Here is a 17,518-nt window from a genome sequence, read left to right as displayed (position 1 = left end):
TTCTCGGTGGTTTTCGAACTGAAATAAACACTTTTGCTTTCTAAATAAAGCTGCTCTCAAGCAGAGTAAGGAAAATTGAAGTCGAAACTGGTCATAGGAGGGACTTACATTTGATTCGCAGATGATTTTTGTTTCTTTTTCTGTGTCTCAAAACTGCACAATACCCGCCTGGCTTCACTAGGAGTGAATTGGGATGTAAAGTTTTCGGGGGTCAAAAGTCTGACACCTGTGGAGGTAACTGTAACCCAAAGGGTGGAATTTGGCAAGCTCAGCAAGATTCTTAAGAATTTTTTATTTGTGTTTGTCTTTTGAGTCAGTCTCCCTGCGGAGCCCAGGCTGGCCTCACATTATCAATTGTACTGCCCATCTGCTGTTTGGAATACAGGGGTGCACCGCAAGGTCTGGCTTCCCGCATAGTTTTAAAGAATTGTGTGCGGTGGCGTAGTGTGGCTTGTGAGGACTAAAAGTCCTCTGAATGCTGTTAAACTGTGACTCCACACACACCAGGGTCCGAGGACAGAGAGCTCATTCATGCGGAGTCCTAACGGCCACGTGCCATGTTTACAAGAAATGGCAGGTTGTAGGTGGTGTGGGGCCTCACGTGTTGACATCCTTGTGCCTAAGCCAGACAAACAAGAGGACCTGTATCCCAGGTTGGAACAGGGAGACGTGTCATAACAGGAAGGCTAGTTGCCAGCTCTCACACATCCTTTTAGCGGCCATGGCTGCTCACCATCTCAAACTGAGACAAGAGTGTGGTAAGGAGCACAAAAGCCTGAAAAGTAAGTACCGCTCTCTTCTTCTTGGGAAGAAGGAAGAGAATGTGTCCATGTCACAAGAGGATACGACTTTCCCTGGAATCAGTGTGATTGGCACCCCTAAAGCCAGTTCCCCACTTAGCCACCCACAGGAAGTTAGAGAGCCTGCTTCTTCTTAATGATATGGCCTGAGGAACAGGGTCGAAAAGGCAGACTAACCAGGCTTAGTGACTGCCTCATTAGAGACCCAGACAGCCAAGACCTTCTCAAATTATGTTTGTGGATAGCAAGAATTTCCATAGCTCATTATGTCAGCATCTCTCTCTGCTGCTATTAATTACTGTTCTGGGACCAGTGGTGCATAGGGAGACATTGGGAAACATTATTGTTATTTTGTGTGTGTGTGTGTGTGTGTGTGTGTGAGAGAGAGAGAGAGAGAGAGAGAGAGAGAGAGAGAGAGAGAAACATGCATGAGTCGACCGAAAGGACTATGGCTAAGCCATCCGCAGTTTTTTCATCTTCCTATGACTTCATCTTGAGTGACTTCTCAGGGTCAAGGGTTGGTGCTGTTATTGTCACCTGTGTCTTGAAAGCACCTTCAAACCTATCATTGTTGTTAAGGCAACCTGACTAATAAATCATAAACTCTGAGTCCACCAAGCCTCTACTACTGCACAATCCAAAAGATAACATCACTTTCAGCCAGGTCTGGAAGGCACGTCTCTGAGACCTATAACTTACCATTCTCTGGGGTTGTTTCATTGCTATTAGAAAGCACCTTGGTAGCTTATTAGTTTGTTGCTATGATTGTTTAGAATAGATAACACGCCAGGCAGTGGTGGTGCACGCCTTTAATCCCAGCGCTTGGGAGGCAGAGGCAGGTGGATCTCTGTGAGTTCAAGGCCAGCCTAGACTACAGAGGGAGTTCCAGGACAGCCAGAGCTGTTTTACAGAGAAACCCTGTCTCGAAAAACTAACAACAACAACAACAACAACAAAAGAATAGATAACACATCCATAAGGTTTAGCTCCCAAAGTCTAAAATACTCTTACATAAAATTCACCCAATCCCTGTTCCCCAGCTATCTTTTATGGCACACAAGCAAATGTGTATACATGTTTTAGGCAGTAGAAACATATCATATATACTATACATTGTATCATTTGTATTGGTCACATTTCACTTAATGAAGCAGAGCCAGAGAATATTATAAAATAAAGATTTATGGGAAAGGGCTGGGGAGATAGTTACCATATTTTCTGGTATCTAAGACAACCCCCAACTTTAACTTTTCCAGTTAACATATAAAGTTTGCAGCCCGAGTCTGCTGCACAGGGTATGTGTTGGAAGAGGGGTAGTCTTGTATGGCAGGTATATTCCAAACTCTATATTTTAACTGGAAAAGTTAAAGTTAGTTAAAGTTGGGGTTCATCTTATACTCCAGAAAATATGGTAATCAGTTCTCTGAACTCATGTAGAGAGAATTTTCTATGGTGGCACCTCCACAGCAGTGGGGAGGCAGATCCCTGGGACTCGGTGGTCACCTAGTCTAGCCTAGTGGTAGGCTCAGGCCATTGAAAGACCTTGTCTCAAAGGTAGTGAGTGATGTTCTGAGGGTGGCACCTAGGGCTGTCCTCCAGCTTCCACACACACATGCACGCACATGTATGCCATTGCCTGCTTCTGCCTGCCTAGCACATGCACATGCATGAGTACACACATATGCCCATACACACGTATAAGACGATGGTAGATAGAGCTGGAGAAGAAGGGCTGTGAAAGGGGAGCTTGGAGGATCAGAGAAAAGTCAGAAGCTCTGAAGCTTTGGCACCATGAGATGAGTGATGAGAGAGCCTGGAAATCCGAGCACATCCAGAGTTTAATGGAGGGCTGTGCTGAAGGGCGCCACCCGGTAGAGAAATCCTTCTGTGCTGTTAAATAGGACTCTCTAAGACATGGCTTTGAGTTGAGTTGAGGAATCTTTCTGCAATATTGCAAGTGTTTCATTTCTGCCCTGTCAAATATAGGTGGTTATAAATAAATGGACTGTAACTGAAGAACTGATTTTTTCAATTAACTTAAGTTGAATATATGGGAAGTTACAGAAATGTTAGATTTTTTTTTAAAAAAACAAGAGTTGAATAAGTTCAAGTAGGGTGACTGTCACTAACAACAATGCATTATATTATTGAACTGCACTAAGTAGATTTTGTATTCTCATTTTTAAAAAACTATGTGAGGTAAGAAATATCTATATTTAACCATTTCACAGTGTGTACATATTTCAAAATAACAACATATTGATGACAAATATATATGCTTTTTACTTGTCAGTTTAGGATAAATATTTAGTTAAAAATAAACAGAAGCATGTGGCTAGTGGCTCCCATATTGGACAGGACATTTTTAAAAGGAGGCATCTGGGCCTGAGTTTGCTGTTAACCAACAAATGCTACTGATGAGCTAGCCTGACACAGCAGCAGAGCATAGGTGCAGCTGGCATAAGCAGACAGACATCTCTGCTTCTACCTCACCCCTAACCTCAGCACCCTCAGCAATGCCATCTACTTCACTTCCTCCTTCCAAAATCTCACCTAGATCCCCCCTCTCTGACTTGGAGCCATGCAGAGAAAGACATTCTGAGAAACACACGATAGTTCTGCACATTGGCCAAGCGTAAAAGCCTAACTAACCTGCATTCTCAGCTAAGAGGAGGCTCTGCGGCCCTTTCCTGCCAGGGCCTAAGGAAAGCCACCACCTTCTCCAGCTGCCATGCTGTGTGTGTATGTGTGAGTCCCGCCTCCTCCTCCAGCTGCCATGCTGTTGTCTGTATGGGTGAGTCCCGCCTGACTCACTGCTTGTTCTCTGGTTTACCACCATGACATAGAGTTTTGGTCTTTCGCCACATTTTACATGCAACGTTGAATGCATGTAAGGAAAATATGTCAAACTGTTGTGGCAGAGGGAGTGTGGACCAGAAGTTAGATTTTAAAGAAGAAAGAAAAAAATAAAGATATTAAAAGAAGGTTTTAAAAAACACCCACAAAACTTTAGAAGCATTTTTTAATGCCTATGTAATGAGAAAACTACAATAGCAGCTGTTGTTTTAAAAAGAAAAGTAAGTCCCAATTTTACCAATAAAGACTCAGGAGCCAGATGCTGGAGTGAAAACCTGCTAGCTCAGAGAGGCAGAGAAAGGACCCAGCTGACCTTCCTCCTCAGCTCACCCTGCTTCCTCATGGAAAAGGCCCAGAAGGCTCACTAGCTCAGCTGACAGCCAGTGGGGAAAGGCCAAAAAACCAAAGGCCAAAGGCTTGCTAGCTCAAAGCTCAAAAAGCCAAAGGCCAAGAAGCTCATGAGCTAAAAGTCCCTTCTTCTCCCCATGTCTTAAATACTGTTCAACTCAAAGTCCCTCCTACTCTTTAATTTCTGTCAGCTGGCTACTTGCTCTGCCTCCTGACCTGGGGTTAACTTCATTAATCCTGTGTAAGGCCTCTGACAAAAACTGTGGTGGCCACAATATGATGACTGTCCCTTAGTGGAGAGGCCCCGTGGGAACACGGAGTAAGGGGATGCAGGCTGTCCAGATGAGACTTGATAGGCTCTAGTCAGATGGTGGGGGAGGAGGACCTCACCTGTCAGAGGTCTAGGGGAGGGGAATGGAGTGGAGGGGGGAAGGGGAGAATGGGAAGATAAGAGCGAGGGGATTACAATCTGGATGTAATGTGAATAAATATAATAATTAATAAACACAAAATTCAAAAAAAGGAAAAATCGTGGTAGCATCTTTTTCATTATAGAAAGAAAAGAAGGAAGCTCTTGGATTAAAGGTGTGTGTTAGGGCTCAACCACACCAAACAAGAAACGGGTTTTTACAGTTCACAGTCTCAGGGACCACAATGGGATCAAATATCCTGAAACAATCAGCCCAACAGCCAAAAAAGAGTATGTGCTGCCTCAGTGAGCACAGGAAGGTTGACTTAAAAGATAAGTGTCACGGGCATGGTGGTGCTTGCCTGAGATTCCAGCTCAGGAGACAGAGGCAGAAGGGTCAAGAGATGAATTCAAGGCCAGACTACATAATCAATTGTCTTAATTGTCTCTTAATCAATTGACTAATTAATTAATCCTACACAGTAGGACCCGTAGCCTGAAGGTTATTTTTTTTTTAACTAAGACTTTTTTTAATGATTTTGTAATAGAAATTTCCTTTAATGTAAAACAAATGTCAACCATATTTCCAAATACTGTGATAAAACACCCTGACCAGGGTTTGTTTGGTCTTGTGGATCCAAAGGAGTGAGTCCAATGCCATCATGTCAGGCACCCTGGCGGCAGGCAGGCAGGCATGGAACTGGAGCAGCAGCCGAGAGCTCACATCTTGACCCAAGAGCAGGAGGCAGAGAGCACACTGGGCATGGCAAGAAGCTCTTGAAGCCTCAAAGCCCACCCCTCATGACACACCCCTCCGACAAGGCCACACCTCCTAATCCTCCCTAAACAGTTCCACCAACTGGGGACCAAGCATTCAAACGTGTGAGCCTATGGGGGCCATTCTCACTCAAGCCACCACAGTGTGGAATACTATTTGAGAGAGAGGGGTTTTTGTTTGTTTGTGTTTTGTTGTTTTTTAACCACAAGTAATTCATATCAACTTCAGGGAACTTTAGGAGGTTACAGCAGACACATTTTGCCTCAGCTCCTGGCCTGGGAGTCGGGAGCCTTGGGCTCCACCAAGTCACAGCAATGTTCTGGACAGGTTCCGGAAGAAATGCCTTCTAGAATGCAGTGTCCTTGTGTGGAAATGCTGTGTTCCAGTGTGAGCTCGCAGCTTCGCTGCATCGAGGATCCTGTTGCCATGGCAACTCCCATCCTCGCCGTGCTCCCGTATCCGTTACCGCGGATTCCATGCACATTTACTGAAGATCTCATGTTTGGTGTCATAGATCAGCTCTTCTCCCGTCTGCTTCTCGGCCTTACATGGATTCCTTCATTGATTAACTTTTTGTGATACCGAATGATATTTGCGATAGATTGATAACATTCACTGGGCTGTATTTTGATTTGGGAAAGGACTGATCAGGGCTTGGTATATAGCTGGATTTTTATTAGACACGTATCAAAACACATTTTAGATTTTTGTAAACACTGCTGCCCATAATAGAAGATACTGAATCAAGGAATTTAACCTTTCACCTGTTGGATCTTTTCATAACTCAATGCCTGTTACAGCATGACACTGAGGCCCAGACAGCTCTTCTCAGCCTTTGCCAAGCAAGGTTGAGTGGAACTTGGTTGGTGTGCTGGGGGAAGCGTGTGGTCTTAAGATTATTAGAGTGAAAAAAAATATTGTTAGAGTGGTGCTGGTATTTATTTATTTATTTATTTACTTTTGCCTTTACACTTGCAAATTTGAAGTGCTGTCTGTTTATTCCTCTGAACTGTCAAAGTGGGCAAAACATCAACAAAAATGTCCAGGCCACGGATAAATTACAGAGCAACCACTTACCCTGGCCCTCCTGACTGGCGTGGAACCCGTGTCCTAAGGTTTCTGTGCTTGTCTGTCTGTTGTCACTATTAATGTTTTTTGAAGGACTGGGGATCAAGCCCAGGGGGCCGGATATGCTAGACAAGCTCCCTGGCCACACCCACCACTGGGGGGCGGGGCCACTCTTCCCGTTTCCCTTGGCCTTGTTTGCATTCACAGATTTTAGGCTTCCAGGACTAAGACAATAGGTATTGATTTCAAAGTTTCTGAGTTGCCCTCATGTAAATTTACTTTCTTGATCTGTAGGTAGTTTTTATTTTTGTTTTTGTCTTTTGGTTTGTTTGTTTGTTTTTTTTAAACAGCTTTTCAGTTTAAAAGCTGCAGGACTCCCATAATGGATGGACCTGCCTCCTGGCCTTGCCATTGTTTAATAGTTCTGGGAAGAGCAATTCTTCCTTTGAAGTGTTTTTATTACATTTTCACTCACTTATATAGGTGTGCACAGTATGTGCACACTTGCGCACAGGTGGAGGTCAGAGGACAACTTGTGGGAGCTCCCCCCCCACCCCCCCACCTCCCCCCACCCCCACCTCCCCCCAACCCCCCACCCCCCCACCCCCATCCCCCCCCACCCCCACCACCCCCCCCTGTGAATCCCCTGGGATGGGGATTCAGGCTTAGTGGCAGACACCTCCACCCACTGCTTGGCTAAGAGGTTCAGTTGTTGCTTCGTGCTGTCTTTTATTTGAGTCTTCTCTCACACACTACATCCTGACCACAGTTATGGACCTCTTTCCTTCAGACCTCCTAAGCCATGAAAACGCAGCAACCCTGAACGATGTGAAGACACTGGTTCAGCAGCTCTACACCACACTGTGCATCGAGCAGCACCAGCTCAGTAAGGAGCGGGAGCTCGTGGAGAGGTTAGAGGACCTCAAGCAGCAGCTGGCCCCCCTGGAGAAGGTGAGGACCCCCCACACTTACTCCCCTGTCACTCCCCCAGTGCACATGCACTTCTGTGTCTTGTCTCACTTTCATGCAATTGAGTCCACTCATTTGCATGAGTCTGAACCATTAAAAAAATATTTCAATCACAGCCAAAAGAGAACCTAAAGGGTATTGTCTGGTGCCTTGGTACTAGACCAAGAGCCCTGAGGTCCATTTGTACTACCCCGTACTGCATTTACCACCACTGATACAAAGACTAGAGTAACTGCTGACCCATAGAGCTTCTGGATGTGGTGGGTGCCAGGTTATGAATAGTGTATGGAACACTGTTATGTAAACTTAATTTGCTATAGAAAGTATTCATGGGGCTGGAGGGATGGCTCAGAGGTTAAGAGCACTGTCTGTTCTCTTCCAAAGGTCCTGAGTTCAATTCCCAGCAACCACATGGTGGCTCACAACCATCTATAATGAGATCTGGTGCCTTCTTCTGATGTACATGCAGGCAAAACACTGCATATATGATAAATAATACATCTTTTTTAAAAAAGAAAGAAAGTATTCATGCTATAGAAAGTAAATCCTAAGAAGGGTATGGATATGATCCAGTTGGTTTTTTTTAATGCATTATTTATTGATATGTGACTGTGTGGGCGTGCACATGCCACGGTGAGGACACATGGAGAACAGAAGATAATGTGCAGGAGTTGGTTTTCTCCTTGTACAGTGTGTGTCCCCAAGGATTGAACTCAGGTCATCAGCCTTGCCAGCAAGCCCCCTTACCCACTGAGCCATCTCATTGGCCCCTATGATTCAGGTTATAGTGTATTATGTACATACCTGTGTTCATTTATACTGACACACAAAAGACAAGCAAAAGTAATATCAAAACAAAACAAAACAAAAGAGCCGGGCATGGTGGTGCACGCCTTTAATCCCAGCACTCGGGAGGCAGAAGTAGCCAGATCACTGTGAGTTCAAGGCCAGCCTCGTCTACAAAGCCAAGGACAGGACAGCCAAGGCTACACAGAGAAACCCTGTCTTGAAAAAAAAAACCAAAAACAAGAAAACAAAACAAACAAAAAAAGTAATATAATGTCCTAATGCAGTCATAGGCCCATGATTGATTTTTCTCCTTTCCACTTTTTAGAATATTTTATAATGAACATGTTAGTCTGAATCTTTATAATGTTGCAGGTGCAGTCCTTGCTCACTTGATGCTATGGAAACCTTCTGAGAAATGTCTCTAAGAAATTTCATTTTGAGAACATCACAGAATATATTTGTACAGACCTGATGGTCTAGGTCTTTGCTCAGCATGACCTCTTGATAACAATCGGAGACGGGGTGACCCTACATGTATGTTGTGGTTAATTTAAACTGATGACCTGCCATGTAGTGGTGGCGCATGCCTTTAATCCCAGCACTTGAGAGGCAGAGGCAGAGGCAGGCAGATTGCTGTGAATTTGAGGCCAGCCTGGTCTACAAAGCGAGTCCAGGACAGTCAAGGATACACAGAGAGACCCTGTCTCAAAACACCAACAATAAATAAATAAACTGGTGACCTAATAAGTGTTTGTTATTATTATTATAGCAGTATTATTTAACCCACTTTCACAATCAATAAAGACATAGACACCTGGTTTTTTTTTTTCCAGAGCCTTTTGTTTGTTGAAAGATGAGTTGCTTCAGGCGTGGTGGTGCACACCTTTAATCCTAGCACTCAGGAGACAGAGGCAGGTGGATCGCTGTAAATTAGAGGCCAGCCTGGTCTACAAAGTGAGTCCAGGACAGCAAAGGCTACAAAGAGAAACCCTGTCTCGAAAAAACAAACAAAAAAACAAAACGAAAGATGAGTTGCTTCAATCACAGATATGTTTTAGAAATGTCAGTAGGTTCTAATTATTGTTGATGGAGCATGAGGAGTAAGTAGAGTGCGAGGTCAATGATATTGGACACATTATTTATATTTATACTATATATAAATGTAGTAATTACATTTTGTGATTTTAAAAAATGTCAATCATTTTATGTCTTTTGTGAGATTTCAGGCCAAACAGGCTCACACTATTAACCAAATAGACATAATTACGTTTCTCAATGAATATGAATATAATCCTTCATAACCTTTGTGGTTTTTAAATTTTTTTGGTACATATACATTTATATTATTACACATATATACACTAGATTACCTATGGCAAGAAGAACCATGACACAATCAGGAATGATATAAATGTTACATTCTTAGTGTTTTGGCTATTTGTATTTGACAGCCTTGAAGAAGACATCTTTCCTATCTTGGTGCGTCTAAATTTCTGAATGTAAATCAGTCTCCGTCACATATTGTCAATATCAACTTAGAACACCTATCTAGACCTAAAAACATCTTAACCCCTAAACAATTAAGCTTCACTGTAAAACTAAGCTGTGACACCTGGTATTTTAAAACAGCCGTGGCTCACCTGGGGCAGGGCAGATATTAATCCTCTAAACTACCTCCCACACCTTCCATATCTCCCAACACCCATCCCATGCCATCTGCTTATAATAAGTTCTATTTGGGGGCTACCTCCCATCCATAATCCCAAAATATTTTCTAAGGTTGTTCGTCTGGGCCATTTCTTTCCTGTGGAGCTTCAGAGTTCCTCTTCTAGGCCCACATGGCTGGTTCCCATGCCATGGCCATCCTCTTCCTTCCTCCAGTCCCTGACTCCTTCTCCTTCCCAAGATCCTCTCTGTCCCAAAAGCTCAAGAACCTTCACCACACCTACCTTCCTCCGGCCCTGGCCAGTTATTGGCTTTCTTTATTAGTCAAACTGGGAGGCAATGTTGAACAGCAGTATTTGGAGTACATGATAGTTTGGAGTTAAAAATCTCTCTTGGTGGGGGTTGGGGGGGAGGCAGGCAACCAACGAATACAAAGCACCAGACCATACTCCAACACATGTATGAGGCTGTGCAAAACAGCCTCTTAAAAAAAAAAACAAAAAACCAGAAAGCAAAGCTTAGGAAATGCCTTCACCAGTAGCATAGCTGTTTGCTGCCTTCAAGAATCATGCCACTCGAGGAGCGTGGTGGCACACGCCTTTAATCCCAGCACTCGGGAGGCAGAGGCAGCCTGGTCTACAAAGCAAGTCCAGGATAGCCAAGGCTACACAGAGAAACCCTGTCTCGATAAACCAAAAAAAAAAAAAAAAAAAAAAAAAAAAAAAGGAAAAGAAGAAAGAAAAGAAAGAATCACACCACTCTTTTCTGTACTAACAGTGCAGTGGGATCATATACACTCTTGTGGGACCATGTCACATATGCAGACCCCTCACTGACCAAAACAACTGTGTGACATGTGTCTATATTTTCATTGTAAGAAATTGGAGAGCCGGGCGTGGTGGCACACACCTTTAATCCCAGCACTCGGGAGGCAGAGGCAGGCGGATAATTGGGATTGAAGAAAGGAATAAGTCCTTTTACTAGTGCGCCTTTGCTCTCTCCTAAGGAAAGTTGTTACCACATTATCTATAGTGTGCCCCGATCCTGCAGTGCCGTTGCCTGTATCCCCTTGTCTGGCCTTCAGTACTGCTCCATAAGAGAGCTGGTGGGATTCTGCAGCTCTCGTCCTGAGTCCACAGGCTGTGCTGACTCATTCTCTTGTTCTGCAGTAGGGCAGCTATGAGCTAAAGCTGATGGTGGATGGATGGGCTCTGGCATGCCATTCGAGGACACGGCGGCTCTCGCTCTCCTTCACAACAGTTAGCTTCGCAGTCACACACTCTAGGTGGAAATAAAACCTTAATAAAACACACAGAAATCTTAATTGTCCCTGCAGACATTGTGTTCAGTGAACACGACCCCTGTTATCTAGGAGGCCAGTTCCGTTGGCTGGAACTGACCCCGGCTCACTGGCAGGCCCTGCCCCATTAGTGGGCGTACAACAGTTTAAAGAGTTGTGAGTTGGTTTCAAAGCAGGAGCCTTCATGTTGTCCGTGTATGCCCAATAGGTACGAATTGAAATTAGCAGGAAGGCTGAGAAGAGGACCACCTTGGTGCTATGGGGTGGCCTTGCCTACATGGCCACGCAGTTCGGCATTTTAGCCCGGCTTACCTGGTGGGAATACTCCTGGGACATCATGGAACCCGTCACCTATTTCATCACGTATGGAAGTGCCATGGCCATGTACGCGTATTTTGTAATGACGCGCCAGGTAAGGAGCCATCTTCAAGTCTCTTTTTACACACTAGGAGTGGAGTTTGCAAGGCCAGTTCTCAGCCACGTGTGGGCACCGTGGTAGGTGGCAAACATGGAGAGGGGCGTGGCCTTGGCTGCTCTGAATCACACGCATAGATGCTTCCAGAATTGATTGTAATAAGACAAGTAAGAACAGAAGGGTGTGCCACCATAGGGGATGTGCTCATCTTTTTGCTTAATGTTTATTTGTTTCTATGTTTGTTTATTATGCTATTTTTAGGATGTTTAGGCTCAAACCCAGGGTGCACCAGAGCTACATCTCCAGCCCTATTGGATTGCTTTTCTGTGTGTTTGTGTAATTACTCTAACCGCTGGGTGGAGAGTGTCATAGATGTTTTGTTGAATTTCTAGGATGGAGATTTCCTTATAATTAATGAAACGCATAAACTCAACTGTAAGCTACTTCTGTGTATGTACAAGGGTGTTTTGACTTCATAAAAGAGAGGTAAACAGTAGGCACTCAGTCACTTTACCCGCAGCCTGCTCTGTATCAGCCAAGGCCAGCTCAGTGAATACAGGTACCTAGAACCAGGCTTTGCCGACAGTGCTGGTTCAAGTGTCGTGGAAATCCATAGTGTCCATTTTGAGAAGAATGATGGGTTATGGCTGGGTTTTGGGTTGGTTGGTTTGTTTGTTTTTGATGTGGTGCTGGTGGTTGAACCCAGGGCCTCTCATATGCTGGACCCACCTTCCGCCACCGAGTTGTACTTGAGCCATTCCAACCCTTGGCATTATGTCTGCTACACCGCCTCTAACCAGCATCACCTTGAGTAACAAACACACGAGACTCCCAGGGTTCTCCTCGGTGTCTAAAGCAGGCTAATAGTTGCTCTTAGTGTGGCTGCTTCCTCCTGTTGTTAGATCAGCGATCATGGATGCAGGTGTGTGTGGCGGGGAAAGGGGGGATGGGGCCGGACAAAAGCATGGGGATTTTACTTAACTTCTCTCAGCCTCCCAAACATACCTGGTAGAGAAGGGGGCAGGTGACCTGCTCTGCCCTCTGAGTGCTCACCCAGGGTCTGTGCGGTCATGCGATTGGCAGTCACCTAGGGAACTGAGCCGGCAACCACCGAGCTGCCTCTCTAGTGCAGCCTGCATTAGTTTCCCTGCCCCTCCTCCTCAGCCTGGGCTTTCAGCCCCGATTGCTGCCCATCCTTAAGTGTCTGTCTTCTCACCTGTGTCTGCACTGTGTTCTAGTCCCCCAAGGCACCCCTCACTCTCCTTTCCCCCCTTCCTGTCCTCACACCATTCTTCAATCTGGAAAGTTCTCCCTGCTCATTTCTGTTGTATTTCAAGGCTTACTTAAATTCTCCCCTTTCATCAATGTTTAATCATTTCCCTACAGCTCAATGTCTCCCCTTTCTCTTGAATCACTATAGTGTATTATTCTTTTATTTTTCTTTTATCTGGACGTTTTTAGTGAAAGGGTATGGTTTGCTTGCTTTGGGGGGCAGGGTCTCACTGTGTAATTCAGTGTGGCCAGAAGTCGGCCTGGGCCTCCTGGGTGCTGGGGGTCCAGGTATGCTCCACAACCTGCTAAGGCTGTGTGTCATTCACACTTTGCTCCCTTGCCCTGGAGCGTGGTGCCTTATGTCTCAAGGCCTGGATAACGGGAACAAATGAAATGAATGGCAGCATGTACCCTTGGGCACATTCTAGAACTTACCACAGTTACTTCTCCAGTTATGCCTGGAAAGCAGAAACTGTTTTTGATTGTCTTGCCAGTCAGTCAGTCAAAAAAAAAAAGGGGGGGGCGGCATTTCCCTATGGGCTTTGTGTTTCTTTGATTATGAAGAGATTCAGCGTTCTCACATCTGGGAGAACGTCCATGCACCTTTTCCTGAGGTGAATCACACATCGTGCGTTTTATATCTAATCTCTTTATTTACTCTCAATTCTGTAAATACATAGCCATTCTACAGATGAGGGAATGAGGCTTGTTAGGATGAGAACTACATGCTGAAAATGTAGGTCCAGGAGCTGAACCGAAATGTGTCCCATCCTCAAGCTTCTCTTTCTGATCAATTATCATGTTCCTTCTGTTGAGTTCATTAGTCAGTAATTATTCCTGAAAACTACGTAATCTGGATCTAGAATAATAATAGAAATGTTGAAGAAGCTAGGTATGGGTCACAGAGGCAGCTAAGTGTCCTAAGTTCAAGGTCGTCCTGGTATGCATAGAAAATTCTAGGCCAGCTTGAGTCAGGAGGGTAAGGGCTATGGGGGAGGGGGATGTAATTGCTGCCACTTTGTTCTTGTTCCCTGGAGCTTTACATTAATGCAATATTAGCCTGGGACACTGTGGCAGCACCTTCTTTATTATCATGTAGTTGTATCTTTAATACTGTGTCTGTCCTGTTTGTTAGATGCTCCAGTGGACCTCCAGAATATTGTTACTGCCCCCAAGTGACAAGTTATGTCATAGCAGCAGGAAACAATTAGGTCACACCTCTGACCAGAAACATTAGCCAAATTAAATGTACACAATTTCTTGTGCTGTTGTTTTACCTAACTAGCATCTCTAATTGACACCATGAGCAAAATGACTATTAAGCTATATTGAAATGATTCTAAATTGTCGCAATGATATGCTACATTTGTCCTCAACCTAAAGAATCTTTGTAAGGCAGCAAATTTCTTGAAATAATAAAATCCAGTGAATACGAGCACGCTAGCACACACCTGTAACCATCCTGGCTTAGCAGCGGAAGATAGTCTATACTGTAATTGGTAGGCAGAATAATGCCACATAACAATGGGAAATGACTCTTTTTTTTTTTTGGGGTAGATGACTTTTGTGGACTCCAGCTACAAAAGAGAAATCAAAGCCTGGAACGGGGCAGGTGATTGTAGTCCCAGCTGCATGGGAGAACAAGGCAAGAGGATAGCTTGAGCCTAGGACCCAGGCCAGCCCAGGAAACATGAGATCTTGGTCTCAAAACACAAAAGACAAACAAATGTTTAAGAAATAACTAAATAGGGGCTAGAGAGATGGCTCAGAGGTTAAGGGCACTGACTGCTCCTCCAGAGATCCTGAGTTCAATTCCCAGCAACCACATGGTGGCTCACAACCATCTGTAGTGTGATCTGATGCCCTCTTCTGACCTGCAGGTATATGTGCAGGCATAGCACTGTATACATAATAATAAAATAAATCTTTAAAAAAAAAGAAATAACTGAATATGTAACACATCATGTGATCTGTTTTTATATGTACATACTGTGTTGAGCCTAGTTAACAGTTAGTAATTAACCAACAGTTAATAAATGCCTTTAGAATACCACTAGTGAGGACTAAGAGGCTAATTTCTCCTTTGTTTTGTAGGAATATGTTTACCCAGAAGCCAGAGACAGACAATACTTATTATTTTTCCATAAAGGAGCCAAAAAGTCACGTTTTGATCTAGAGAAATACAATCAACTCAAGGATGCAATTGCTCAGGTAAATTCTGTAAGAACTAAATGAACCAAGCCTAATCTTAAATAGCATCACTAGGACACAGAACCGTGGTCCTTCAAATGGGCAGCCTGAAGGAGGGCGCCAATCACTGTTTCCTATCTCAGAAACAAACCAACCAACCAAACACACACAGACACACACACACACAAACAAAAAGACAACAAGACTCACTCACTGGTAAAATGCTTAAGTAGATATTGAGTAAATACATAGCATCTTAGATGCCAGGGTTTAAGACTCTGGTTCCTCCGAAAGGTTGGAGAAATGCTGTCACGGATGTCTGAGAAGGTCCCCGCGTTCTTATGATGGGGTCCTTCTACCGCCTGAGCAGTCCTGCTTTTCCCAGAGGCTGCGTGGACAGTTCTGCCTGAGGGGATGGTAAGGAAGGAGAGCCGCTCACTCTCTCACAGGGCAGTACTGTTGCTGAAAGCTTCATGAGCCGCCCTTCCTCACCTGTTGTTTCTATTTTAGGCAGAAATGGACCTTAAGAGACTGAGGGACCCGTTACAAGTACACCTGCCCCTCCGACAAATTGGAGAAAAGGAATGACTCAAGATGAGAGTGAATCCCGGCAGAGAGAGCACCTGTCTGTAACTCAAGCCTTTGTAATTAAAGCATTGCAGGTGGAAGCTGGGGCCATGTGGGGTAGAGGGTGTTTACCTTTAATTCTCAAACAAAACACAACAAGGATCATAGGGGAAAAAAGGGATATCAAACTCTGAGGATCAGGCATCGTGGAATACAAGTGCAAAGGGCTTAGTGAATCCTGTCTTACGCATCTTCGTTTCCAAATGAGAGTGATGCAGTTACGGCTGAGAGAGCGGGGCAAACGTGATGCTGGGGTGTTGGGTCCTTGCATCTTTGGGGGTGTGCAAAAACACTAACACACCAGCACCCCATTCAGCTCTAGGTTTGTTTTTTGGTGTTTTTTTTTTTTTTAATTTAAAGTTTCTCATTTTTGACATAGGAATAAATAACTATATAAGAAAAGCAAATTTCATGATGCATGGTTGGCAGAGTCTGAGCCGGTGTGGTTAGCCTTCGTTTTAAACTGGGCACAGGCTCTGCAAAGTTACCAGAATCTCCCCATCCTGCATCCCTTTTCTCGCCACCTACCTATTATGTATACCTGTTGGTTACACTACCTTTATCCAAATAATTATTGGAATCAATTTATCATTGTTTGATGATTGACACTTGGATTATCTCTTAATGAGTTCTCATGTCTGTCGCCCAGGGCTCAGAATCAGTGTCTAGAAATCACTGGCAATACTGCATGAGGGTTTTGTATTTTGTTTATTATTATTTTTTAACTAATAAGTCTTCAGAGGAGGGGAAGATACCCTCCTTTCTATAGTGATCCCATTGATAATCCCCACATCCTCCACGCCACAGATCGGAGGGCCAGTGTTCATCCGTGATACCAAGCGAGGAGGATGTAAGGTTTACAAATCGGCTAAAAGTCATGGCTCTGCAGCTGTTTCAGAACCAGGGTACTCTTGGTTCATCTAAGACACACGCTTCCTCACCATTGTGCGCCCTCCCAACTCCACCACGCCACTCGCTGTAAATCAACGGTGGATCTCAAAGGGTGCAAATTATCTTTTTACAGGAATACCTTTCTATGGCTTCCTTTAGCCTACCCCCTCCACCTTGTTTCTTTTTATCTTAAATTACTCTTATACTCTATCAGAATGTTTTCTACCATATTTCCAGATGGCACCTGCACTCGAAAAATCAAAGGAACCTCTGTCTACTGTCCTGTTTTTAGCTGTTCCAAGGGCAGGATGGCAGAAACGGTGGGGCTTGCCACACAGATGATTGACTTTTTTTTTTCTTCACATGATTCATCCCTCCTCATGAGGGGAGGGGTTTCTTTTTCCTCCTCCTCTCAGGATCATTGTGTATGAAAGAAAACCTTTAAATGACAAACCCAGACTCCAGGTGCCTTGCAGAGGCCGAAGGCCAGCCGGGACTGCCGCTTCCGCCACCACCCTTCACTGGCATGACAGGATGAAAGGATGCATGTCTCAGCCCGCCTCCTTCTTCCTTCCTGTTCAACCTCTCCCTTGTTTCTTTTCATTGTGTAGATTATTTTTAAACCATTTATCCAGTTTGTGTGCAGGGTTCTCAAGAAGGAATGGCACAGTGCAATGAGCAAATCCTCTAGGTGGTGTGGGAGGCGGGGGGGGGAGCAAAATGTTGAACATGTGTACAATCCTGTATCATTTATGAAATATGTATAAAAAGCAATGTACCTTCTGGAACAATAAATACTTATTCAATTTTTGAATCAGAGCATCTCGTTCTTTAAAACAAAACCAGAAAGAAATTGCTTTTCCCGTGGATGTAGCTGAGAAGATTGTTCTGTCTAAAATAGACTTTATATAGGCTGGGCGTGGTGGCACACACATTTAATCCCAGCATTCACTCAGGAGGCAGAGGCTGGGGGATCTCTGTAAGTTGCAGGCCAGCAGGAGCTACACAGTCATACCCTGTCTCAAAAAACAAACAAAAAGATAAATAAAAGCAGACTTTATTTAAAAATAAAAGTATCAAATTAATCTTGAACCTTGAACCTGTATGTCACTAATTCCTCCCAAACATAAATGGATATTAT

General features: G+C 44.2%; 1 protein-coding gene across 2 annotated transcripts in view; it reads left to right on the top strand.

Moving 5' to 3' along the window:
- MCU (mitochondrial calcium uniporter) overlaps positions 1 to 17,191 on the top strand; it is a 172,038-nt gene extending 154,847 nt beyond the window's left edge. For both annotated transcript variants that reach the window (XM_084753597.1, XM_084753598.1), the window contains 4 exons: positions 7,050 to 7,210; positions 11,191 to 11,394; positions 14,764 to 14,880; positions 15,370 to 17,191. In XM_084753597.1, coding sequence (XP_084609723.1) covers positions 7,050 to 7,210; positions 11,191 to 11,394; positions 14,764 to 14,880; positions 15,370 to 15,447 — 560 coding nt within the window. In that variant the 3' untranslated portion in view covers positions 15,448 to 17,191. The remainder of the gene's footprint in view (positions 1 to 7,049; positions 7,211 to 11,190; positions 11,395 to 14,763; positions 14,881 to 15,369) is intronic.
- Positions 17,192 to 17,518: the final 327 nt, after the last annotated feature.

This window comes from Acomys minous (genome assembly GCF_964271855.1).
Source record: "Acomys minous genome assembly, chromosome: 13".
NCBI lineage: Eukaryota > Metazoa > Chordata > Mammalia > Rodentia > Muridae > Acomys > Acomys minous.
The sequence above is the reverse complement of the archived record's forward strand: the minus strand, read 5'-3'. Positions and strand labels throughout refer to the sequence as shown.